Source organism: Miscanthus floridulus, chromosome 8 (genome assembly GCF_019320115.1).
Source record: "Miscanthus floridulus cultivar M001 chromosome 8, ASM1932011v1, whole genome shotgun sequence".
NCBI lineage: Eukaryota > Viridiplantae > Streptophyta > Magnoliopsida > Poales > Poaceae > Miscanthus > Miscanthus floridulus.
This window is the reverse complement of record NC_089587.1, coordinates 69120340-69147112: the sequence shown is the minus strand read 5'-3', so window position 1 is coordinate 69147112 and position 26773 is coordinate 69120340. Positions and strand designations below refer to the sequence as shown.

The following is a 26773-nucleotide window of genomic DNA, read 5'->3' as shown; positions in this document are numbered from 1 at the left end:
GGTAGGTGCAAAATCAGATGCTGCATCGCCAGGAAGAAGCCGGGTGGGGAGATCTTCTCCAACTTGTAGAGCAACACAGGTGCCACTTTCTCCAAGTCATCAATCATGTCCTGAGATAACTCCTTGGCACAAAGCTAGCGGAAGATATAGCTCAACTCTGCCAGCACGCGCCACACATGCTCAGGGACATATCCCCGAGCCATCGTAGGAAGGAGCCGCTCAATCCATATGTGGTAGTCATGACTCTTCATCCCTAAGACTCGCATAGTGGACAAGTTCACTCCCCTACTCAAATTCGCCGCATGCCCATCAGGGAACATTAACGTCCGGATCCACTGCAGTACTTCCTTCCTTTGGTCCTTTTTCAAGACAAAATCGACCGGAGTCCTTCTCCATTTCTTGCCGGGCGTGGGAGGCTTCATCACTTGCTTTGGCCTATCGCACATCATTGCTAGGTCTAGTCTAGCCTTAACGTTGTCCTTTGACTTATCAGGAATGTCCATGAGTGTTGCAAAAAGCGCCTCGGCGATATTCTTTTCTATGTGCATTACATCAATGTTGTGTGGAAGAAGGTCATTGAAATAGGGGAGCCTAGTCAAGCCCGATTTATGAGTCCACTGGTGTTCCTCACCATATCCAATAAAACCACCTTTCTCTTTATGATCATTGAGAGCCTCTATCTCAGCACGGACCTCGGCATCGGTCATCATCTGAGGTGCAGGGTTAGTGACTTGAACCCCTTTCCTGAAGTTCTTGACGTCTCATCTGAATGGATGGTCAAGAGGGAGGAATTGACGATGTTGGTCAAACGAAGAAAACTTGCCACCCCTCTTTAGCCAAGTGAACCTCACAGCTGTCTTGCATATTGGGCATGGGAACTTCCCATGAACACACCATGCGCAGAATATGCCATACACTAGGAAGTCATGTAGGGAGTAGTGGTACCACACATGCATTGTGAACTTCTTCTTTGTAGCTTGGTCATATGTCAGTACCCCCTTTTCCCAAGCAAGGATCAATTCATCAATGAGAGGCTCCATGAACAAACCCATCTTGTTCCCCGGGTGTCTAGGAATTATCAGTGACAAGAATACATTCTTGGGTTGAAACATGACGCTGAGTGGAGATTGAGGGGGATCACGAACACGGGCCAACAAGTGTACGGGGCCGCCAGCAATCCATAGGGGTTGAACCCATCTGTTGCCAGTGCTACACGTACATTCCAAGCCTCCTCAGCTTTACCATGATGTATGCCATCGAAATGGGTCCATGCATCGCCATCCAATGGGTGTACCATCTTGTCAGCATTGTATCTTTTGCCATGTTTGTGCCATGTCATCTGTTTCGTGGACTCCTCTATCATGTACAGCCGTTAGATCCTCGGTATGATAGGAAGGTACCGTAGGACCTTCGCGGGGATACCAAGCTGTTCCTTCTTGCCATCACTAGTGTTGACCTCCAGATACCTAGAGGATTTGCACTTTGGACAGTGCGTTGCTTTCTCGTGATCTTTCCTAAATAGGACGCAACCATTCAGACAAGCATGGATGTGCTCATACGTCATCTTAAGGGCACGAAGAAGTTTCTGTGACTCGTACAAGTTCTTTGGCAGAATGTGACCCTCCGGAAGCAGGGATCCAACAACTGCCAACATACCATCAAAGTTGTCTCGACTCATGCTATACTGCGACTTGAACACCATTAGGCGTCCAATGGCATCTAGTTGCGAAACCATTGTCTTTTCGTGAAGGGGCTTCTGTGCCGAAGATAGCATGTCGTAGTACGCCTTTGCGGATTCCTCTGGCTCGTCCTCTAATCCTTCACTGAACCATGCCTCCTGAAAGTCATCCATCCAGTCTGCTACCCCGGCATCTCCATCAAAGGCCTTGAGGCATGGTATCACCACCTCCTCTCTAATACGATCGGCTTCACCATGGTGGATCCAGCAGGTATAGTTTGGCATGAATCCATACTTACAAAGATCTTCCCCCACATTCTTCCTATTCTTTCTTACACGGTTGTCACATTTGCTGCAGGGACACGGCATCTGACTTGACCCTCTAGCATCCTTACCAAATGAATGCTCCAAGAAAGCATTAGTCTTAGTCATCCATTCTAGGGTCATACTTGCGTGGCCCATGTACATCCAATCATGGTTCTCCATCCTCTAGCATATACATATGTAAGCGAGTAATATAACCAGCAATTGCATCTGCATGGCGTTCCTACCATCTAATAGGTGAGGATAGGTCCTAATCCCACCCGCGGATGCGTATATGAGGTCAGTTTCAATGCTCCGCTCCTATCTGAGATAGAATTTCGGCAGCACGTCCCCGTTGTTCTCCCGATACACGTCCGGTAAGGGAGAGTGTGTATCCAGAGAATAATAGGGAGGTGATGCCAAAAGTCTGTCTCGGACCGGAGCGAACCATGGAAACTAACCTCATCTACGCATCCATGGGCTGTCCAAAATACATGGACAATCCGAAAGAGATACGGTCGCAGATATGCAAAGATCTGCATACCTCCGACTGTATCTCTTTCGAACGGGAGACGCCTAACTGGGCTACGTGACCATATAAAACATGCATGCAAAGGAGGAGGGGGTTATACCTAGGGTGGCAGTGGAGTCAGGCTAGCGGGGCAGTGGCGTGTTGGTGCAGTGGCGAGGCGATGCGGTGCAGGCAGACTAGTAGCGTCGACGAAGATGATCAGGGTCGCCGAGTCCCTCCCATGGGTCCTTCTCCTACATAAAAAGGCAATAGGTTAGAATCCATTGAAAATTTCGACAGCACCACCCCTGCATGGGGAGGTTTCCAAAACCTACAAGAAACGTAGGCGCGATGGCCAACAACCACATATATACCAAACATAGGCACGAAGGCCAACAAACATATATATACCAAGATGAGCCATGTACTTTAGCTCTCTTTCCATGCAGATGAAAGTATCGAAGTAGTACAACAACAAGTACTACTACCACTACAACTACTACTAACACTACTACTACTACTACTACTACTACTATCACTACTTACTACTAACACTACTAACTACTAACACTACTAACTACTAACTACTACTACTTACTAACTACTACTAACACTACTAAGTACTACTACTAACTACTACAGGTGTAGGGCATACCTTCACGACGAGAATGGCAACAACAAGGGTCGGCGACGACGGCGGGGACGACTGCAACAGCGCGAGGGTTGACGGGCCTAGGCCAGCACCTTCCTTCTCCTCTCCTTCCTCCTTCTCTCTCTTCTGCCCCCTCCTAGAGGACAGTTCGTTCTGTAAAAATTCCAACATACTCTGAAGATCCTACCCTTATAGCGTATTACTACCATGCCGCTACGCATGATATATGCAGTCGACCGCGGCGGGGGCAACGTGCGAAACACCGAGGGGGGCGCGCAGGCGGGGAGGTGGCCACCAAGGGTGGGCGACGCAGCGGTGGAGGCCGAGGTGGGGGCGGTGTGCCACGGCGCGCCTCCTCTCCTCTCTTCTGCAGTGGCCCGCGTGGATCGAGGGCAGTGGCCGCCGGCGGGGAGGTGGCCGCCGAAGGGGGGCAGAGCGCAGGCGGGGGCGGTGGGCCAGCCGAGGGGGCTGGCGCGGGCGGTGGAGGCTGGGCAGTGGGGCGGGTGGCCGCCGACGGGGCGCTACGCGGCACGGTGCATGGGGCCCACGCGGGGAGGCTGCCCGGTGGGCGCCGGGCCGGCGAGGGGCCGCCACACGGGAAGGCGCGGTGGCCGGTGATGATGTGGAGGCGCGAGCTCTTCTCCCCTTCTCCTCTCTTCTCCCCTGCCTCCTCCTCCTCTCTACTGCAGTGACCGCTGGCGGGGGCAGTGGCCACCGAGGGGGGCGCGCAGGCGGGGGAGGTGGCCACCAAGGGGGCCGACGCAGGCGGTGGAGGCCGGGTGGGGGCGGTGGCCACGGCGCGCCTCCTCCTCCTCTCTTCTGCAGTGGCCGCTGGCGAGGGCAGTGGCCGCCGGCGGGGGAGGTGGCCGCCGAGGGGGGCGCGCAGGCGGGGGAGGTGGCCGCCGAGGGGGCTGGCGCGGGCGGTGGAGGCTGGGCGGGGGCGGTGGCCGCCGACGGGGCGCTCCGCGGCGGTGCTGGGGCCCACGCGGGGAGGCGGCCCGGGGGCGCCGGCCGGCGAGGGGCCGCCACACGGGGAGGCGCGGTGGCCGGTGATGTGCGGAGGCGCGAGCCAGCGATGTGCAGCGGCGGTGGCTGAGGGAGAGAGAGGTGAGAGTGAGAGAGAAATGAGAGAAAGAGAGAGAGCGCGCCGGCCGGGCGCGGGTGAAGGGATAAGGCGGCTTTGCCGAGTTCTAGATCAGCGGCACTCGGCAAAGTCAATTTTCTTCGCCGAGTGTCGTGATCTGGCACTCGGCGAAGTTTTTAAAAAAATTCAGCAGCTCTTTGCCGAGTGCCAGCTGGGCGGCACTCGGCAAAGTTATTACTTTGCCGAGTGCCAACCCTAGGCACTCGGCAAAATAAATTTTTTTTTGGTTTTTTGCCACCAATTTTTTTGAAGCTTTAGTACACTACCACAAACAACATATTTAAATTTGGGACATTTTCATTGCCTTTTGGCATATTTCTATAGTTTATTTTGTTTTGTTGAATTTTTTCGGAAAATGTAAGTTTGAACTGCAGGTGCATCGAATAATGGATTACATTCGTTCAAAAAATGTTATCCTTGTTTTTTAGTGTAAATTTAGGCTAAATCCAGGAACTGTCTTGAAATTTCGATCAACGTGCTCACGGGGCAACACCGCCAACTTGCGTGGGAGTGGTTTTTTAATTGTATAAAATGCGAACGAATTCCGAAAATCATAAAACTTGTCGAGTTGTCGCCGTATCATATGCGTATGCCGTGAAAAAAATTTGAAAAAGTTTTGAGCACGTTGTCACGTACGATGCTCACAACACATGTGGAGATGTCCTGGTTTGTGAGCATCGTACGTGACAACGTGGTCGAAACTTTTTCAAAAATTTTCCACGGCATACGCATACAATATGGCGACAACTCAATAAGTTTCATGATTTTCGGAATTCGTTCGCATTTTTTACAATTAAAAAACCACTCCCACGCAAGTTGGCGGCGTTGCCCCGTGAGCACGTTGATCGAAATTTCGAGACAGTTCTTGGATTTACCCTAAATTTACACTAAGAAACAAGGATAACATTTTTTGAACGAATGTAATCCATTATTCGATGCACCTGCAGTTCAAACTTACATTTTCTGGAAAAATTCAACAAAACAAAATAAACTATAGAAATATGCCAAAAGGCAATGAAAATGTCCCAAATTTAAACATGTTGTTTGTGGTAGTGTACAAAAGCTTCAAAAAAATTGGTGGCAAAAAAACCCAAAAAAAATATTTTGCCGAGTGCCAAGTTTTGGCACTCGGCAAAATAAATTCTTTGCCGAGTGCCAAACGGGGGGCACTCGGCAAAGAGGACGCTAGATGCCGTTAGGCCCCTACCAATCTTTGCCGAGTGTCTGCCTTTCCCGAGTGCCAGGCACTCGGCAAAGACAGCCTTTGCCGAGTGCAGGTCTTTGCCGAGTGCCATATTTTGCCGAGTGCGGCGCTCGGCAAAGCAGGTCTTTGCCGAGTGCCCGAAATTTGGCACTCGGCAAAGATTTTTGCACTCGGTAAATCACGTGTTTCCCGTAGTATGGTATCTTCGGTTATCCATTGACTTCGTATATGGGCTATCCTCCAGAAGCAAACTTCACAAGTTTTGGTTGTGGTGGCATCGCAACAATTTGGGCAAAATGGTCACGGTGTTTTTCTCCGGGGCACATGAGTGGCAATCTAGTCTTAGGATTGGTAGTCATTAGAATGTCGGGTAGTTTCTTTATTGTTTAGTTTAGGCTATGTGCTTTTTGCAGAGGCCGAAAGTGGGTTCGCAGTTATTGTATCAACTCAATGTAATTATTGTGAATTAATAAAATCTTTACTTAAAAAAAATCTTGGAACTCCTGCTATTCCGACCTAGGTTCATAGCTCGCGCTGGCTCATGCACTCTAGCAAGAACCAGCAAAGTAACAAATAGAGGACTGAAGTTTTTCAAAAAGAAAAAAGAAACAGATAGAGGACTCATAGATGTAGCCGTAGTACCAAACTGCTCCCTCCATTCCCAAAAAAAACAAAAATATCACTTCCAATGGAGTTAAACCATCCACGTTTAACTAGTTTTATAAAAAAATATTACTCCCTCCGGTACAGTTTCTTACACTGTTCTTCGTTTGGCATGTCGCCTCCATGCTCTGCTCATGTGTCCTCTGTTCTTTAATTTGTGGCAGCAGGCTTCCTATGCAATATGCATGTAGCACCTTAAAATTTGCCCGTGGCTTGTCTGTTTCTCAAGCTTACTGATGTAGAGCGAGAAATTGTGTGTTCCATGCACTTTTTGGTTATTATTTTAGGCTAGTCAATGGATCCATGTTCCTCCACAGGCTCTTGCTAGTAATTTTACGAGACATAACAAAGGTGATAGAGATATTTATGAATAAACTTGAGACCTATATATTGCTAGTAAAAAAATTCTTATCATTATTGTTATCTCTCACTTGTAAATTTTCCCCTAATTTCTATCACAATACTTGTAATTTTCATCTTTCCATTGGTGATAGGCTCCCCATTTGTTACTAATTATTATATGCATTTTCATTTCAATGCATAGTTTATTTTCACAGTACAACACCTTAGTATCGACATATGTTTAGTTAAAACTCTAAGTTGCATTATGTATTTGACATGGAAATCTATATGTTTACTTCTTCCAACATACATGTATACATGGTTATGTATGTACCATGAGTTAGTTTTTATATTAAATATGACATAAGTGGATAATTTTCGAAGCATAAAGGAGTACTATATCAATCCTCAAAAATACATTTTAGTTTTCTCCTAATTCATACTATAACCAAGTTTATAAAATATATCAATATTTACATTATCAAATAAGTAGCATTATATTATCATGGAGCATAGTATTACCTATTTCATGCCATAAATGTTGACAATCTTCTCTGCAGAAACTTGGTTAAATTTAAGATGGTTCGACTTAAGAAAAACTAGAACACCAAGTTTTTTCTGATGGTGGTAGTATTTTTTTTTTGTTTTTAAAGATAGAATTAGGTAATTAAGATGCAGTTTTATGGACTTACCTTATATTATTCTAATAATGAAAGATGTTAGTAGTTTATATGCAAAATTTAAAGGGGTGCTTTAGATTATGGAAAAATCGCTACAGGACACAAAAACTGAGATCGTGATCGAGGCTAGCAAACCCAGAAAAAAGTTCAATTATTGGTCAGTGGACAATCTAGTTTGTGAAAATTTTGCTAGAAGACATTGCACCTATTAAAATAATGGTATATGTGGGCAATTTACATATGTAGATTGGGGGAGAGGGGGGGTGGGGGGGGGGGGGGGGGGGGTTCTTTTAGACTTTGTTCATAATGGTAGATCGAGGCAGGCAATTATAGAAAATAGAATATATCCAACAAGAGTTAAATATGTTTTAAGCCAACAAGAATATGTTTTAAGCCAACATGTTTAAAACACATCACCACCTCCCATAGGTTAACTTTTTCACACGAAGTGAGAACGAAAGTGTTAGAGGGTGTCATGTATATGCTAGAAGAAGCTCGTTATCCATGGTAGCTGGGCTGTAAGAAACATTTAGAGATGCAAGCAGTGTTACAGATTTACCACTCTGATATGCTTTAGAGATGCAAGGTTTTATAGATTAACCTCTCTGATACTGTACTAGGCAAGGTTTTCCTTCTTATATAAGCCAGCTTTGCTGTGTGAAGCTTCTGCGTTTTTTCCCCTCTCTACCAGACAGCAAACCTCCTGTAGCTAGCTAGCGAAGTGGCCAAAGGTCTTGGCGACAGTTCCAATGACGTGCTTCGATCGATCACTGTCTTCAAACTTGGATTTTGTTTCCTAAAGAAAGAAACTCCAAACTTGCGTAAGACGGTCGATTTAATCCCAAAGTTTGTATGAGAAGCTAAACCATCTTTAGCAAATAAAGCTACTACTGTTCTTTGAGCTGTGCGAGTTAAGGCTCGTAAAGCTATTGAGCCGTACCACCATGGACCATTTGCTTGGCATCAAATCACGCTTACCACACGACAATTAGCTTTTGAAAGGCCCTGCCACATTTTTTTACCACGCATTCCGACACTACGTAAAAAAACGATTTTTAGCAACGGTTCGAGTTTTTTGTAAGGACGACTGGTGATGGAGCCGCCCCTACAAATGGAACAGCAGCCGCCCCTACAAATGCCCCAATATATATATGCTCCGATTTATAGGGGCGGCTCAATCACCAGCCGCCCCTAGAGTTGCTATTTGTAGGGGCGGCTGGTGATTGAACCGCTCCTACAAATGCCCCCATATATATATGCTCCGATTTATAGGGGCGGCTCAATCACCAGCCGCCTCTACAAATCCTCTGATCTATAAAATAACACGCAAACCCTAGCCTGATCCCACACCGACGCCTAGACACCCCTCAGCCACTCCTCTCAGCAGCCGCCTCCCATCCCCTCCTCTCTCGTCTTCCTCATCTCCCCCACGGGACAGATCCAGCGAAGGATCCGGCGCTCCTCGTTCGTGCGCCCCGTCCCGTGGCCGGCGAAGCACAACTCCATCACCGCCGTCTGTCGTGGCCGGCGAAGATGATGTCCGGCGGTGGGTACTCCGCCCTCGACGACCCCAAGGCCTCCGGATCCATCCTAGTATGCAACCGCCCTTTCTGCCAGTCTCCCTCCTCTCGCACGGCACACAGCTGGCCTCACTATCTCTCTCTTGCCACACCACGCAGGCGGCCACGGGGACAGATCCGACGGCCATCAGGTTCGCCGACTCCAACCTCCAGACCTTCCCACCGTCCGAGGCCAGGGGCAAGATCGCTGGAGCCTACCGCCCGCCCACCGACGCCGACGGTCAGATCTCGCGGCCTCAGCTCCCGTGCTCTTCACGTTTCTCTTCGGATCCGACTCACTGACCTGGCCGCGGTGGCCTTTTTTGCGCAGACACCTTCTCGTCCAAGGGCGAAGGAGCTGGAAGCGGTGGCAGAAGCGGTGTCGAGAGGATCTGGGAGCCCGTCTTCCCCTTCCGTGGCACGTTTACCGAGAAGACCTCCGAGAACCCTAACCTGTATGCTTTTCAATCAGTTCCCCTGCATTACTGAAACGTGGCAGATGCGATAGATCATTGCGAGTTTTTGTTAATAATATGTTGGCTATTATTCATAGGTTAAATTGCACCTCGGTGTTGAATGTGGACCTGTTTGCTTTGGCTGGAAGGTGTTGGTCATGTAGTTTATGCATCCACGTCTCTGGTTCTACGCACTGATAGCTGGATTGTTCCAAACGCTTAGTTTCTTTTTGAGCGGGATCTGTTGGTTTTTGGTCGAACTGATCCTTGGAACACAAAGGTCTAGCATTGATCCAATTGCGACAAGTTCCAAAAGTGATTCATTTGGCATTGACTTTTATAGCACTTTCTCTTAATAAACATCAAAGTCCCAAAGGCTCATATTAACAACAGCTAAACATATTGATTCAATTGATATTGAGTTTTAAGAACATTTTTGTCCTAAGAAATACTAAAATCTAATGTAAAGATGAGCATAGAGAAAGTGAAATATTTTAGTAATAAGACATTTTACATGATTAATATTTTTACAGGATCTGAGGCAATGTTTGCTGATTTATGCTACTTCTCTGTTAAATCTTTTCCCCTGTTGTTTAGGGCTAAATGTTCCTCCTTCAAAATATTTTATGGTAACTTACAATTGCTCATATGTTGCAGCTTACCTTTGTGTTTCTTGTTCTTCCATGCCTTCTACTGGGATACCTAGGACAAGCTGCATTTCTTATGGAGAACTTAGATAAAAGTCAGCAGATCTTCTTTTTGTCCATTCCAAGTAAGCAAAACAGTTTGTCTGATTTGCTATGTATTGCTACATATGCTGAAACAAAAATTCTCATATATAATGAAACTGAACTTCGTTTACTAGCCTCTAGACTCATTCTGATAGACATTTTTCAATACACACTACTGGAATCTCGCATTTTTCTGTGGGTGATAAATTTTTCTGTGCGTTATTTTCGGTACGCACAGAAAAATTACGATTTTTCTGTCGGTTCCAAAATATCCCGACAGAAAAATACTAAAACCCACAGAAAAATCGCATAATTTTTCTGTGCGTGACAATACACACACGGAAAAAATAAACACCCACAGAAAAATATAATTTATTCTGTCGGTTTTTTAAAAACACACATCATTTGATCACCAATGTGTTGAATACTACATCATTTGATCACCATTCTAGTATATAACTGATCTGTGCTAGTATATAACTGATCTGTTCCTTTGCACTGTCTTATTATTATTTTGGTCTACAGATTTTTTGAGACATCTTTCTCATATAAGAAAACTTGCCCATTCTACCATGTTAGCTTTCTGTTATTGCATTCATGTGACAAACCACTCAAGATTACTCAACTTCTCACACGGAATATTATGGGTTCAACTTCTAGAAGAATGTTCTTCTCCTCTATTGTTAGTTCAAACCGTTGTCTTGGTGGAGGTGGACCCCTCTCATCCGGTCTCCTTGGGGTCTCCCAGGATTGTTTCTTTGGCTGCTCTAGTTACCAGATTTGGCACCCCATCCATCTGCTTTCCTTCTGGTCCTTGTTACCAGATTTGGCACCCTATCTCCATATATTTTCTGGGTCGACTGTTTCTGAGAGTTTATTTTGTGCCTAGAGCCATCGAATCCAAATCCAATATGTCCTTCTATGATCCTTCCAGTTCATTTCATTGTTTCTAATCGTGAGACAACTCTAGTCACTTTTGTTATGCTACTAATAATATATGGTACCAATAATATATGCAGTATATCTATAAACATCTATGTTTGACAGCTTGCATGTGTATATGATTCAGGGCTTAACAGTGCTTTGATGTTAATGTGTTCAGGCTAGTTGTAACTCTCATGGTTTCTCATCAATAAGCTCTGATCCATAGCTTTAATCACTAGAGTTACATGAAAAATCTCATTAACCCAACTACCAATTCACTGATACATCTGCATGCTTCTCGTAATTGATTTGATTCCAGCTTCATGTTTTTGAGAGCTGGAGGCTCCGACTGTGATCAGGGGAGCCATGTCGTCTCTTAGCAGGGAGCTGGTTTTCCTCATCCTGCAGTTCCTCGATGAGAAGTTCAAGGAGACGGTGCACAAGGGAGTACTCGCCATGATCATGAATGGGGTTTTTGGAGCCTTTCTTTGCTGGGTGAGCTGGGATTTCTGATGCTTTTTGCGGTTGCCCGTGCAGGCTGGAGCAGGAGTCGGGCTTCTACTTCAACATGAAGCACTTCGAGGACCTCGTGCAGGGCGGCGAGTGGGACGAGGTGGAGAGGTACCTCAGCGGCTTCACCATGCTGGAGGACAACCGCTACTCCATGAAGATCTTCTTTGACATCTGCAAGCAGAAGTACCTCGAGGCCCTTGATAGGCTCTAATCTGTTAGCTTTAGTTTTAGGTATAATATGACTCAATGATGCATGCTGGTACTTTACTCATCTTGACTGAGACTTAAACTTTGAGATGAGATGGTAATGCTTTTGAATGTATTGATGCCGGATCATTTGAACATCATCTCTATGTAGCCCGGATGTCATTAATGAATGTGTTGAACATTTGGATCTTTATATGTATGCTATCTATTATATTTTTTTTAATCTGGGCGAAATGAATTTTTCTGTGAGTTCACCTAGACCGACAGAAAAAAACATGAGTTTTTCTGTGCGTTTATTTCTTTTTTCTGTGTGGATTAACACACAGAAAAATTAGTTTTAATCTGGGCGAACACAATTTTTCTGTGCGTGCGAGACCCACAGAAAAATTGTTTCTGACGGTGAACCCACAGAAAAATTGGATTTTTCTGTCATTATATTTCTGTGGGTATTTTTCTGAGGGTACACCGTCAGAAAAATATTTTTCTGACGGTATTCGAATTTTTCCGTGGGTTTTCGCACCGTCAGAAAAAATCGAGATTCCAGTAGTGACATGTTGCAGGTGAGGCATTTTGGCCAGTGGTATTCATAGCTACTCTGGCAGCACTAATTGCTAGTCGTGCAATGACAACTGCTATATTCTCGACCATAAAGCAGGCAACAACTCTTGGCTGTTTCCCACGCCTCAAGATTATCCACACCTCTAGAAAGTTCATGGGCCAAATATACATCCCGGTGATGAACTGGTCCTTGCTGGTTTGTTGTCTGGCATTTGTCGCAGTATTTGGGAGCATAAATGGGATTGGCAATGCATATGGTATGTGATATGAGCCTTATTGGCAGTTCATTAGCAATGCAATCTATTTCACCTATCTTTAACTCTATTTTCTTGATACATCCTTAACGAATTCGCCACACTGATTTCCTTTTTCTGTAATACACTAGTTTTCTTTGCCTGTATAAACACCACCTGATTTTTTATATCATGTATGGAACTATGGATGATCTAGAAGGCTTAGCTCACTATGATTCTATCATGATCAAGTGTGGATCTGATAAGCTAACTAGGGTATACAATAAGTGAAGAGAGGAATTTGAATTGGTTCAAATATATTATGTACGGGGAAGTTCAATTCCCTCATTTATTAGTATCTGGTTGCAATCTGCACGTCTTCATAGTCTAGGTGGTGTTTTTTTGTCTCCTTTACGACATCTCTATTGCTATAGTGATTAATAGATTTACTTATACAACTACGTACAAGTGACTACTTGGAAGGAAAAATGTAAAATGTCAACGATTCTTAAGAAAAAGAAACCTTCTATGTTCAAGTGTTATCTTGTTATGTATGTGGTTATTTTCTTCCACCCTAATGAACTGGTTCTTGCTGATTGATGAGATGAACCTGCCAGTGCTACATCTCGGCTTCCACCACAGAGGCGGTGCAAATGTTTCCAGATGAGATGAACCTACCTCGAGAGGCTGTTCCTGTTTGTTTCGTTATTAGTAGGTCAACTAGCTAGTGCTTTGTGTTGGAATGTGTCACTTGTCTTTAGGATTGATAGTTTTTAATTTTGAATTCATATGAGATTACCAGAAAATATGGCAAAACGCTGACAGGGTAGACAAAAGCTTGATTTCGAGCTAGAAGTGGTAATCATTTCTTTCCAGAAGCTAGCACATGCATTTCAGTATTATCTCATATGAATACAACTAAAGCCTTTATTTCTTGAACTAGCTTTTAAAACTTGTATTCTTCATAGTTGTAAATGGTACCAGGATGATGATGATATAAGATTATTACAATTATTAAGGTGCATCGGTTTCTTGATTGTGGGAGGATGGTAGTCATTTCTGATCCATTCTGTGGGAGATGTTGCTAACATTATTTGATATGTTGGTTGTTTGCTGGCTGAGGAGCATAATTAGAGATTTATTATTTTTTATTTGTGAATAAGGATACAAGATGTGCAACATGCTTTTTTTCCAGAGCGTAAATGCTCAGATATGCGTGATTCCAGCAAACTTATGACTGATTAGATTCCAGCAAGTCTGGGATTATTGCTCAGGAATGGGAGGAAACCTGTTGACTTGTAGAGGAAGAGAGATGAGCATACTAGTTAGCATTTTTTAGTTGACTTGATATTTTTTTATATTTGATTTGATATGTATTACTACAATTCACATTTGGAAGACATGTCATGGAATATTTGTTATAATCTGATATAAATAAATGTGTATTGTCATTGAGTTTCAGTATAATCGCAGAAGAAGATAAGTCATGATGAAAAATATATGTTTTGGTCGAATTTGAATTGTAAATTTATTTTTTTTGTGGAAAAATAATTTGTAGGGGCGGCTGTTACTGTAGCAGCCCCTACAAATCGATTTGTAGGGGCGGCTGGTGTTCCCAGACCGCCCCTATAAATTGATTTGTAGGGGCGGCTACAGTACCAACCACCCTTACAAATAGATTTGTAGGGGCGGCTGGTAACACTAGCCGCCTCTACAAATTAATTTGTAGGGGCGGTCTGGGAACCGCCCCTACAAATATATGATTTGTAGCCACCCTTTCATAGGGGCGGCCGGCAAAACCGCCCCTACAAACGGTTACCAGCCACCCCTAAAAACGTTTTTCTACGTAGTGCGAGATAGATTGAACAAACCATGCCGATGTGTGTTTTGTGTCATTATCTGGTATATATTAATTATATATAGTACGAGTAATGGATAGCTGAATTTGAATGTGAGTTCAAATGTGAGAGATACCCTTGGAGTCGCAGTAATGAACATGATTATTGTTACTGGCAAAAAAGTGATCGATACTCTCGTGTCAGGCAATCGAGATGGTTGGTGAAGTCATGGATGAATTGATGCACGCTGTACACATGGAGATGGCAGAAGCATGGATGCATGGGTGATGAGTGTCGTTGTGTTGACCGAGTGAAAGCGAGTGTGTGTACCATGCAATGTAAGAAACAAAATGGCCTGAGAATTACAAGTGAGACGTGGCACCAATCATCACGATTAATTCTTTTGGTGGCAGGCGATGTGCCCGTCAATAACGATACATCTATCGTGACTTCGTCAGTCTTTAAATTTGGTAGTATAACTTAGTTTTTTTTTTAAGGTGCTCGATAAGAGTAGTGTGTGTATGTGTGGACTCATAGGGTTGAGAGTGCGTGCTTGTATAGGAGTGTCTAGGTCTTTACTGGGTTTTGCCAAAAAAAAAAAGGACGACAAGGTGGAAGCTTTGGTCTTTCATTTGAAATTCATAGTGTGAATTGTTTCTTTAGAAGACATATTGTAGGTGTTTTTGCACTGCGATATTTTCTCTTGTTTTATTTTGGGAGTTCCCTTATTGCTCTTGGTGCTTCCTGGCGTGAAGTACTTTTAATGGGGCCCTGATAGCCGATCGAGTAGTTAGCCGTTCAACTGAGTTATCATTGTATTTATAGGATACTTTCCTCGATGTTAATCCACTGTGCTTCCCACTGCATGCATTGGAGGTACTTCACCAGCAACTTGACCTATTACTGGTGGTGTGTGTACCCTCCGTTTGTTCTAGTTTTTCTAGATACATAATTTTTATTACACACTTAAATATATATTATGTCTAAATATATAATAAAAGTTATATATGTCTAAAAAATCCGGCTTACAATTTGAAATAGAGGAAGTAGCTCTTAAACTGTTAAAACTAGGATACACCATCTGGATAAAATAATTATGGTCGATCAGAGGCTCCTCTCTGCTACTCTCCCCGTCCCTTTTATATAAGGGATGCTAGAAGTTTTGGGACAATTTAAACCAGAAGAGAAATGACTTATGTAGTACTACACTTCGATTAAAGACAACTCCCTTTTTAACATTGCATTGAAGACATTTTTCTTACTGGCACATGTAACAGCATTGAATCCTGACAGTAAAAGTTCAATTTTGGATAGTAGTGAGAGAGGTTTTATTTAATTCACCTAAAGTCCCCTATATTATGGGTCAAATTTAAAATTTTCGATCACTTGGTCTTTGGAACGCAGGTTTTCCTTTGGAATCGAACATACAAAGAAAAGTTTCTTATGTTTTTCCTGAAAGCGATTCCTGTGCACAATCATAGGAATGTGAATTATACGTTTTTCCTTTGTTTTTTCTACCATCCAAAGGGGCCTGTATATATAATAGGGGACATATTCTCCCTAGTCACCTTGTCATTATCTCTTTTTTTTTTTCGAAACACAGTCATTGCATCCCGTCGTTATCACTCCTTCACCAGCTAATGAAAAACATAGACAAATTCGATTAGGCTTATTCACAAAATTGTAGGACGGAGTATATATCGCCCAGTGAATGCATGCGTCGGTGATCCAGTAGTCCAGCAGATAGAGTGAGTGAGTACGTACGTACGTAGTACTAGACTACAGCAGCACGTACACATGTACGTGCTGTAGGGTGGTGCATGTTTTTCCATCTTTTTTCTCCTGGCGCCGATCAAAATTAATCCTCTGAATTCACTCTGGGCAAGTACGTTGTCGGATGGGGAGTCGGTTTGTACGTACCGCGTACTTTTACATGCATGGGAAGTTCGTTCGTTCGTTCGCCACGTACTCTGTGTGTGCTGTACTCCTAGCCATGGGATGGATTATTTGCACTTGATGCCCCCATTGACTTTCTGTCCATGCAGTACATTACTATAATTATCTTGCATTGCATCGCATTGTTGCCCAATTAATTGCTAATAACGTCGGTAAGCATGCATGCATCTTGAACAACCATTCTTTATTTTTCTTCTCTTCTTTTTCTTTCTTTCTCTTTCTAAGAGGGAGAAGATTTCCAGCCATTCATAGCTATTATAGCCACTAGCTAGTATAAAAATATCCTTGAACTTTAAAAGGCTGGTTGTTTATAATAAGCTATACTAAATTAGCTTAGAGTATGAAAGAGAGAGGAAAGGAATCTAATTTTAAAATTAGCATGGTTGTTGCACTGTGATGATCGATAGGTAGCACACCTAATTTTGAAGAGACCATCTGCTGATTTTTTTCTGCCTGCCTGCCTCACTGATCAGCTACCTTCTTTTTCTAGCTAGGGCAATGACATGCATGTTCAACGTTTTACAGTGATGTGAAGGGGCCTGAACCAAAGAATGCAGTGCAATGCAAATTAAGCTCAGAACAAAGCATGCAACGTGCATGCAGGATCTCGTCAGATCGGTGCATAACTTCATATAATAATGAAGGAAAACAATACAGATAAGATCAGATGATACTAGATGATTAATTAGATGAAATGCAGGAGGATACATTCTGTACTAGATAGATACGGCCGGCCGGCGGTAATTGTGAGGCGCCACTTGACACCAAACGAGTAATGCGAGTTTGCAAGTACAGGCGTTTTGCATTGGCACGTACTATACTGCTCCTAAGCTACGATCTAGCTAGTGCTGCTGGTATACAATGCATGCACGCATAGGTGATTGGTGCATATGTAGTGCGTGGGCAGCAGCAGTGGCCGTACTCTACGCACGTACGTAATGAGCTGAGCTAGCTCGAGCTCTCTGCTTGCTAATCTGTACTGTAATGAGATTTAAAGTCCAGTGCCCTTACTGCTGTACCGTCGCTAGCTGCATGCATGCACAATATTTCCTCATGTGGTGCCCTATGCACGCATGAATATAGCACTGGCGCATGCATGGCCGGTGACAGCAGGCAGATCGTGCAGATTACTTTTGAGATCCATGCATTTGCATGCCAATGCAAGTTGCCGAGGGTAAAACCTGTTAGTTGATCTCGGCCTATTGGGCCCTTGGATCTACGCTCTGATCAGGGGCATCCAACCCTAATACAGTTGGTGGGCCCCTGTCGCACAGCACTATAAAGATAGGTGAGGTTCATAGCTCTAACTACGAGGTTGACCGGAGCCGCTGTTACCACCTACAGAAAACCTAATCCGATCTAAAGTGAGTGCTGCCAGCGACGGGAAGCCCCACCGACTCCGTTGTCGCCACTGCATCGCCACCACGACGCCTACAACGCCATGGTACCGGCGTCCACGCTGCTGCGTCGCAACTGCGCCAGGGCGAAGACTAGGGCTACCAAGGTACACCAACAGATACCCTTTACCCGCTAGATCTACACCTAAAGTTTAGAGATTAATTTGACAATGGTACCAGAGCCAGATTACCAGTGTGTAGATCTAGTATGAGGTAAAGCATTGAAAAGAAATAAAAGAAATCACAAGGGTTTGATCCGTTTTGGAATAAAACCCTAACCCTAACCGGGTAAAAGAAAATTGAAAAGAGACCTAGGGGTGGCGGACGTCACTGAACTCCCGGTCACCACCGTCACCGCGTGGGGAAAGGTGCCGCACCATGGTCTTCGCTGGCGCACGGCAAGAAAAGAACAGACCTCCTTTCAGATCTGAGCAGACAGAAGGGGTTCCCTAACCCTAACCCTAACTGGGTGAAGGAAAGAACAAAAGAAGAGGGATTCAGCCTTGAAGAGAATCAAAGCCGAACCCTAACCCTACAAAGCACTCACTGGGGAAGAAGAACAATGACTTCAGTGAGTCAAACCCTAACCCTAACCCCAACCCCGAATCGGTTCAACTTCAAAAGGAAAAGAAAGAAGATCCAAAAGAGAAGAAGGGGAAGTGGGGAAGGGGCTTATCTCGCCGATCTTGAATCAAAACTGAGAGAAAAACCGAACTGGGTTCAACCGAACCCTAACCCTAACTCGCGACGAGGAAGGGGAAGAGAGCGATTCAGTACAAATAGAAAAGAAAAGAAATCAAATGAAAGAGATGAACCGAATCGAATGAATCGAATCGGGAAAAGAAACCCTAACCCTAGATCCCCAAATCGGTTGAATCTGAGAAGAACAAACAAGAACCAAATCAAAGAAGAAGGGTGAAAAGGGGAAGGGACCTACCTCGCCGTGGATCGGGCTGACCCTTCGCCGGCGCGGGAGAAGAAGGCCGAGCTCGGGGAGCTATTTCGCCCGGGATTGGCCAAGGGGGCACTGCGGCCAGGCCGCTCGATAGCGGTGCGCTCACCCGTAGGGGAGCACGTACGCCGGCGAGGGGGCCGTCGACGGCGCCATGGCTGCCCGCTCCACCGCTTCGCTCTCGCTGCTACGCTGAGAGAGAGAAAGGAAATAAAGAAATGCCTAGGGTTTCAGGGGCAGCCACGGCCGCCGGGGGTTTTGATCCAGCGACATTGTCGCGCGGCCGTCGGATCTGAAAGAATGGATGAGATCAACTGGACCGACTTTCGGCCCAGGCGGGCGTGCGCGGCGAGCCACTTTCGCGGCCTAGGCCTAGGTTGCGGCCTGGGTGCGGGGGAAGTGCCACGAGCACGCGCGAGAGGACCACTACAGTAGGCCAGGCCGTGTGTTGTAGCTGATGGGTTGTTTATTGTTCCAGCGGGCCGGACCAAAATGAATAGAAGAGCAATTTTTGTTTTATTTAATTTTAGAAGCTGATTTGAATGAATTTTGATGAATATCAAAGGTTTAAAATTTCTGGTAAAATTACACTAACGTTTTATTTTCTCCAGAAAGTAGATATGAACAAGAAATGCTTCTGAAAAATAGATAATGAATTTTTCATGTTTCCGCTGCTAAAGAAATTGTTTATTCTCCAGTTATTTTGAACCAACGTGATATTTAATTGGAGAAAAATAGGTTTTCACATGATTATGATGTTGTTATTTTTTGACCAACGTTGTTAATAATAATATCATAATTTTAATGATTTATGCATTAATTCTATTTCTGCCCAACGGTGATATAGAATTAATGTATAAGAAGAGTTGTATGTTTTGATTTTGACCAACGTAGGAATCAAGGCATGCAATTATTGTTATTTTTATGTTAAGAAAAAGTTTGACCTGGCCTTCATCTTGGCTGAGGTGGACTGGGTAGTCACCTCACCGTGTCCCACTGAGCCTGTGGCACCAGTGAGGGAGACAAACGAGGCTGATGCCGCTTGGGCAACTAAAGAGAGAGATTTTGAATCAATCCCAAAAGATGTCCTATGACCTTGAGCATAGGAAGTGGGTCACTGCCAACAAGAAATATTTGGCTGTGATAAAGAACATGATTAAGCCTACAATTGTGGGCTCAATCCCAGAGTGTGACACGGTCACCGAGTACCTCGATAGAATAAAGAGTCAGTTCATTGGCTCTTCAAAGGCATATGCTACCTAACTAATAAAAGCAGCTGGCGACAGAGAGTTACTCTGAAAATGGTGGATAAGAGAGCTCATAATGCGTCGTCGAAATTATGGCACTGTTGATGAGGCCATATTTTGAGGGGGAGAATAGAAAGACTAGTTAAGAATAATATTCTTCCTCCATTAGAGCTCTCCGATTTAAAGCAATGCAGAGAATGCATAAAAGAAAAGTATGTAAAGAAAATTAAGAAAGATGTCAAATGAAGAGCAGAAATTTTACAGATTATTCACACAGACATCTATGGTCCATTTCCTGTAAAGAGTGTGGATAGTTATGATTCGTTCATAACATTCATAGATGATTACTCCCATTATGGCTACATTTATCCAATCAAAGAAAGAACAGAAGCATTGGATAAATTTAAGATATTTAAGGCAGAAGTTGAAAACCAACATAATTTAAAGATTAAGATAGTTAGATCTGACCATGGGGGAGTACTACGGTCGGCATACCCCATATGGCCAAGTTCCTGGACCTTTTGCAAGGTTCTTATAGGAGAATGGCAAAGTAGCCCAATATTCTATACCGGGCGAACCTCAGTGGAATGGAGTAGCTAAAAGTCGCAATCGTACCTCGATGGATATGGTGCGCAGTATGATAAGTTACTCCACCTTACCGTTGAGCCTGTGGATGGAAGCGTTAAAAACCACCATTTATATTATCGATAGAGTACCAAGTAAGTCGGTGCCCAAAACACTGTATGAGTTATGGACAGGAAGAGTATCCTCACTAAACCACTTACGTGTGGGGAGGAGTCCTGCTGAGGCTAAAGTGTTTAACCCAAACATTGGGAAGCTAGATCCCATAATAGTAAGTTGCCATTTCATTGGCTACCCAGAAAAGTCAAAAGGTTTTCGTTTCTACTGTCCAGTCAGACATATAAAGTTTGTGGAAACTGTGGCAGAACCGCCTAATCTAATGCCTCACAGGAGTGCTTGTCTTCCATTAGACACTAAGCACTCGAGGGAGAACACTAAATTACTCGGTTCCGTCAGACACACCCCAGGGGAGAACCCGAAAATCCACATTTTTACCATCAAGATCACAAATGAGAGAATAAAGCTTACATAATTCTGAACCATTTCTTTCATCACTTTTAATACAACATCAGAGTCTAATAATTATTAACATAACAGCGGAATGAAATTATATTATCAGAGTTGTAAACAATTTAATTGAACAGCGGAATATAAACATGTGAACAGAGTTACAGCGGAAATAAACCTCTATTAATGACATGATGAAGTATTGATATATATAGACTACGGCAACAGATTATGAAACTTTCATTTATAAAATATTTGGTGAGAGTTATAAATAACAACTACGATCGCAGCGTAAAGGAAATCCTCTCTGAGCCCACCAGGAGGAATCCACACACAAAGGTCAGCTCAAGCATCCACCTGTCACCTGCAACAGGGGAAATAAAACCCTGAGTACTCAATTGTACTCAGCAAGACTTACCCGACAGGAGAAAAGAAAAGACTCCAAGGATATGCAAGGCTATCTGGTTTGTGGGTTGCATTTGCAGAAAGCATTACTAAGCGTGCGTCCTTATATTCGATTTTTATTAATAGCCGCATTGGTTCATTAACTGACCATTCTATGTAAGCACCTATGCTACTTTCAAGCAGGTGGTAAGCAATTAGATTTCCTTTGTCCATCTTTCATCTTTCATCTTCCAGTTCTTACTACGATGCTAAACCGTAGACAAGCTGTACCGGATAACCCGACGATTCGCGAATCAATGCCCCCAGCTGGGTACCTCGAAAACACATGCCTCGCTTGTACCCCGGGCACAAGCAGGACCAACCCATCACTCTCCTATCCCAGGTGTCCAGGTCCCCGTCCAAACTGGAACTCCAAGCCCCCGCCACCGAGTCCTAGACTCAGTGCGGTGCAAGGACCTCCTCCACCAAAAACAAACCCTAACAGTCGGTTCGGAAAGAGCCGGATCCGCGACAAGAGAGCAACAAGTCTTCCAAGTGCCCATACACAAGTATGTGCTCGGGATAATAAGTCTGTGACCTGCCTAGAGTCATATGCACGATCGGTCCTTAATTGACCAGACAGGGAGAACGGTGTAACCAAGATATGACCCGCCTCCGCGGCGACACAACTACTTACACCCACCAATACCCAAACCATATCCCTGCCCGGTCACCATTTTCCTTTCCACTATTTTCATATTTTTTCCAAGTGATAGTAATCCAATAATATATTTCCTATCTCTCGCGAGTGACAGGCAATCACTCGACTTTCTACCGGAGTCCTGTAGCATAGCAATCTACACGATCCTGTCATACTAGTAAGACTCATAGGAATAAAGATGTATATGCAAGTGGGTTCCATTCAACTCCTTAAAACTTAATGCACAAATATAATTTAAACTGCAGAAAGTAGGGGTTATGCACCGGGGCTTGCCTGGGTAAAATATAATTAGAAGTTAGCTTTCCATCATGGCGACATGATCTCCAAAAGCACCATTTCTTCAGCAATTCCCGATGACTCCGTGATCCATCGATGTCCCTATCATGATATGCAATGTAATGAATTGCAAGGGTATGATCAAGTGACTGCAATCGTGACTCGTATAACTACGCTCTACGTCTTTCAAGTGAACGAGCTAGTCCTAACGACGACCGTACTTAGGCTACATATCCATATTGTCGCATAAGACGATATTTCTCAACAATTCTTTTAGTTATATAAACCAACGGTGTTTCTTTATTTTATTCTATTGATTTAATCAGTATTCAAAATAAGACATCATTATCTATTTAGCAACTGGTTATTCTGGAGCTACGAAAATTATGGTGAGTAACTACTACTGCTAGGAGTCTACTATACAAATTTCAGATTCAACAATATTACCAATTTACCATACCAATTCCTACAAGTTTACCTTTTTATAATATTTATTATCTCTAATTAATTATATAGCTTCCTAAGAATATTATCCACTAGGTGAACAAATCATACTAGTAGGTAGATCACGATTTTAGGAGACTAACAAAACTGGTTTGGCATTTTTATGATTTTTCTATGATTTTCTACGAATTTTACAAGCTTACTTTATAAGCTAAATTATCAATTACTCTACAACTAAAGAAAGCCGTTAGTCAGTAAAACGGCCCCGCTCGGCCTGGCCCGTGAGCAAGCAGCCCGGCGGCAACACCAGCCGGCCTAGCGGTGCGGCAGCCTGGCGGCAGACGCGAACCGGCGCGGGCGGCCCAGGCAGCGCGCGGCCGACGGCCCAAACGCAGGCGAACCAAGACAGCCCGGCGAGGCGCACGCGTTGATTTTTGCAGAAAAGACCTCGGTTACTCAGGTAAATGCGCGACCACAACCCACCCTATTCCCACAGACCCAGGCTTTGCACTAAGGTCCCTGAAACAATTCATCTTCGCAACGGGGCAGTCCCCACCGCCCTGCGCGCGACAGCGCGGCTCCGGCCAGCACACAGCTACTGCGCCGGACACCGAGGACCCGCGCTGGCCCAACTGCGGGGTTGACCACTGTCTACAACCCAGCCGATGATGATTGGAAGCGGTGGAGCATGGGAAGGCGCCCTAGGGCCCTCTACAGCAGCAGGCAGTGGTTTGCGGTGCTGGCGTGGCTGCTCCGACGAGCTAGCGCGGTGACGAGACCAACGGGGAGGTGAGGGAGCAACAAGAGCTTACCCCGAAACAAGCCGTGCAGCTGGTTGAGATGGGGAAGGTTTCGAGGATCCCAGCCATGTGCGCCCACGCGATATGGCAGTGCTCCGAGCGTGGCGTCGGTGCGCCACTGCATCACCGATGAGGTCCCTGACCAGAATGATGCGAGCACCAGCAGAATAAGGTCGAGGCGAGCTTAGGAGCACGAGTAATTGAACTAATGCCGACCGTGGAGGCTTACCCCCAAATGCGCCGTGCACGGCGGCGATCTTGACCAGCGGAGACGAAACTCGTAAATTGGCCATCGCTGAAGAACCTCGGTGGCTAACTACGGTTCGAATGGTTGGCCATCTTCGTGACTTAGCTACCGACGCGAATAATTGAACCGAGATGGCCCAAGCACCCAGAAATAGAACGGCGCGCCGACAGCGGCACGAGGCGTGACAGAGGCACAGTGTAGCAGTGCTCGAACAGAGGAGATGTCGGCTACACGATGGGGCCACCTGGCCATGTCCGGGAGTGGGCGGTTGAAGCAAACGACGAACACGCGGGCAGGGCAATGACCAACCGACACGGCGGGAGCTCCACGAGACGGCCACGACGCAGGCGCAGCGACACGGCGTGTAGCAGTCGTGCGGTGTCGTGACGTTCGTAAACGCGGCAGGTTCACATGGCGCTGGCGGAGCATGGCACGACAGAACATGACAAGGCAGGCAGCGACGATCAGTCGGGACGTAGACCTATGTCAGGCGTGAGAGCAGTGCTCGTCCGGCAACAGTTCACGCCTAGCAGAGAGCGGACGCGGCCACGTCGGGCCCAGCATGTGGTCGGTGTCCAGAGACTGGCCAGCGGGGCAAGGCATGGCAGACGGGCACCCAAGCGCATGGGGGCAGTAGCGTGACGGCGATGGCTCAACGCGACTAGCACTTAGCCGGACACGGCCAAGCGTGCAGGCACGCCTGGTGATCGCGACCCAAAGGCCAAAAGGGCGAAATTAGTGCCGTGCACGCTTTTTAAAGCGACGCCAAAGCTGCCAAACATTGCGGTTAAGGTTCGACCAACCTTGCTAACTCAAAGTTCACACCACCAGCTTGCTAGGAAAACACTCGGCGCGACCAAAGAGCGACTAGGGAAGAAGATGCGAGAAGGCCTAGACGGGTTCGTCGCACAGCGCGTCGGTTCGCGAATAGAGCACCGAACGTCGTTCTTCGTGCGTTCTAAAAGGTTCCGAAAACTTCCAGGTCAACCCTGCTACTTCAGACCATTCTACGCACCACCCCACGCCAAAGTACTTACCATGAGGCAACTAACGATGCAAGAATATAACATTAACGTTCAAGAAAACTAGCTAGAATTTAAATACTAATACGCCATCGCCTATCGTTTCTGAGTTGGAAAGCTATAACTTTCAGTTTTGACTACATCCGAGAACTATTCAACTAGCTAGTGCGATATAACTTGCCACGAGTGATACTTTAAAACCTAAGTTAAGACTTTGAAAGCCCTAGAAACTCGTTTCGGTAAAACCTGTTAGATCGAAATTGTGGCGCTAAATAGGATCGTAACACCAGGGTGTTACAACCAACCCCCTTAAAAAGAATCTTGTCCTGAGATTCGAAACTAGAAGCAGAAAAGGGGAAACACGATTACATTTCATAGATCAGGGATTACACGAAAGATTACATGACTTCGAATACTAAACCACACGGGGATCTAGGGATACATGGTTACGAGCAACTTGGTACAATCGAGTCCTACTCCAGAAGTCGAGATAGACGGGGACAATGGAGAAACAACAAGATAATGATTATCCAAAACATGGCGTAGCACCAACAAATCCAGAAACAGTCGACTGAGAAGTAAAACATCGAGAATCCCAAGGCCAACTAACCAAGGGACTTGAACTTCTTCGACGAACTGGATCCCTTCTTCTTCTCAGATCACACCATCACCTCAGACAGCCGAACCTAGCTTCACAACGTCGACTGGATCTCATAGCTATGTTCCGAATACGGGGGAAATGGGGATGAAGAAGAAGAGCAAGGACCAAGGGTATTTATAGAGGCGAACGGAGAGGGAAAAGCAACACATCGACGGCGGATGCGGCGGGGCTGGAATACATAGATGGTGCATGCTGCGGAGATAAGATCGAAAACATGAGGCACTTCCTGTGTGAGCGGCAGAGGGGGAAATAAAGGAGAGGAGAGGGGATCCGCTCGACAAGGCAGGCGTGCGGGCGATCGTGTTACCAAAAGAAGAAAGAAAGAGAGAGAAATGGGGGGGGTCCAGTATGGGGAACGACAGTGCGGGGTAGAGAGCTGACCGGACACCAGGAAAAGGAAAAGCGCATAGCGCACTAGGACAGCGAGTGCGGCACCATGCTGCGGCCACACGAAAACGGGAAGCTAAGGACCCAATACAGACAACATTCGTAGGACACACAGCGAAATGACCCAGCATGCGAAGCACGATCAACTAAAAACAGGGTTTGGGACATGATGTCCACTCTGACTTTCATGTAGTCTAAGACCATGTCACACTTTCTTCCTCCAAAACCATCTCTTGTGTACCTTGAGAGAACACTTCTACATCACGCGTTGTGGATTTCCTGTTTGAACACCCAAACATTTTCAAGGAGAAAACTTTAAAACAAAACGGTACGGTAGTGTAACTTGGTAAAGGTACTTGGTTAACAACCTCGATACCAGCGCGTGCCGAGCAGCGTCACATGTGGCAGCTGTTCCACACGGAGCCCTCGGTTCGTCGTGGCACCATAAGCTTTTAACCAGGCAACTATCACCAACTTACACGCCATGAAGGCAGTGGGGTCATAGACCACAGAGTAAGGGGTATCGCAAGGGAAAAATTCAAACAACAAAAGTTCCCTTCACAACAAGGGACAAGGAGTTCAAATCCAACGACGGATTTGTTTTAAAAAGATTCAAGTGTTCTATTGGGACATCCACAATTAGTTGATACAGTGTCTGATAACACCTAATCACGGCTGATCTGCTAGTATCGGAATGGCAACTTCTCTTGTAACCCACTTAACATTGCCCTTGAAAACTTGGAGCATGTCTAACGAGACTTAAAGTAAAAGAACACAATAAACACAACAAAATAATTAAAATGCATGTTCCAACAAGCTTACACAGGTACAACGTACAAGCATTCAGGCTCCAATCACGACATAGCATTCACCTACGGTCGGACGATCTCAACAACTACGGATGACAACAACGGCAAAAAGTACAATACAGGGGGACAACAACGAAAAACACTACTACTATGGCACAACGTCCCAAGGCAACTAGTCTACATCCT

General features: G+C 45.2%; 1 protein-coding gene across 1 annotated transcript; it reads left to right on the top strand.

Moving 5' to 3' along the window:
- The first annotated feature begins 3351 nt into the window (after positions 1 to 3351).
- LOC136469314 (glycine-rich cell wall structural protein 1.0-like) lies at positions 3352 to 4240 on the top strand. Its single transcript, XM_066467550.1, has 2 exons — positions 3352 to 3751; positions 3834 to 4240. Exons 1-2 carry the CDS (start codon positions 3352 to 3354, stop codon positions 4238 to 4240), a joined length of 807 nt encoding a protein of 268 aa, XP_066323647.1.
- The last annotated feature ends 22533 nt before the right edge of the window (positions 4241 to 26773 follow it).

Bases quoted from the DNA above. Each gene is read 5' to 3' on its own strand.
- LOC136469314 (XM_066467550.1), top strand. From the start codon at position 3,352: ATGCCGCTACGCATGATATATGCAGTCGACCGCGGCGGGGGCAACGTG. The intron at 3,752-3,833 runs GTGGCCGGTGAT...TCTCTACTGCAG, and splicing joins CCGCCACACGGGAAGGCGCG to TGACCGCTGGCGGGGGCAGT.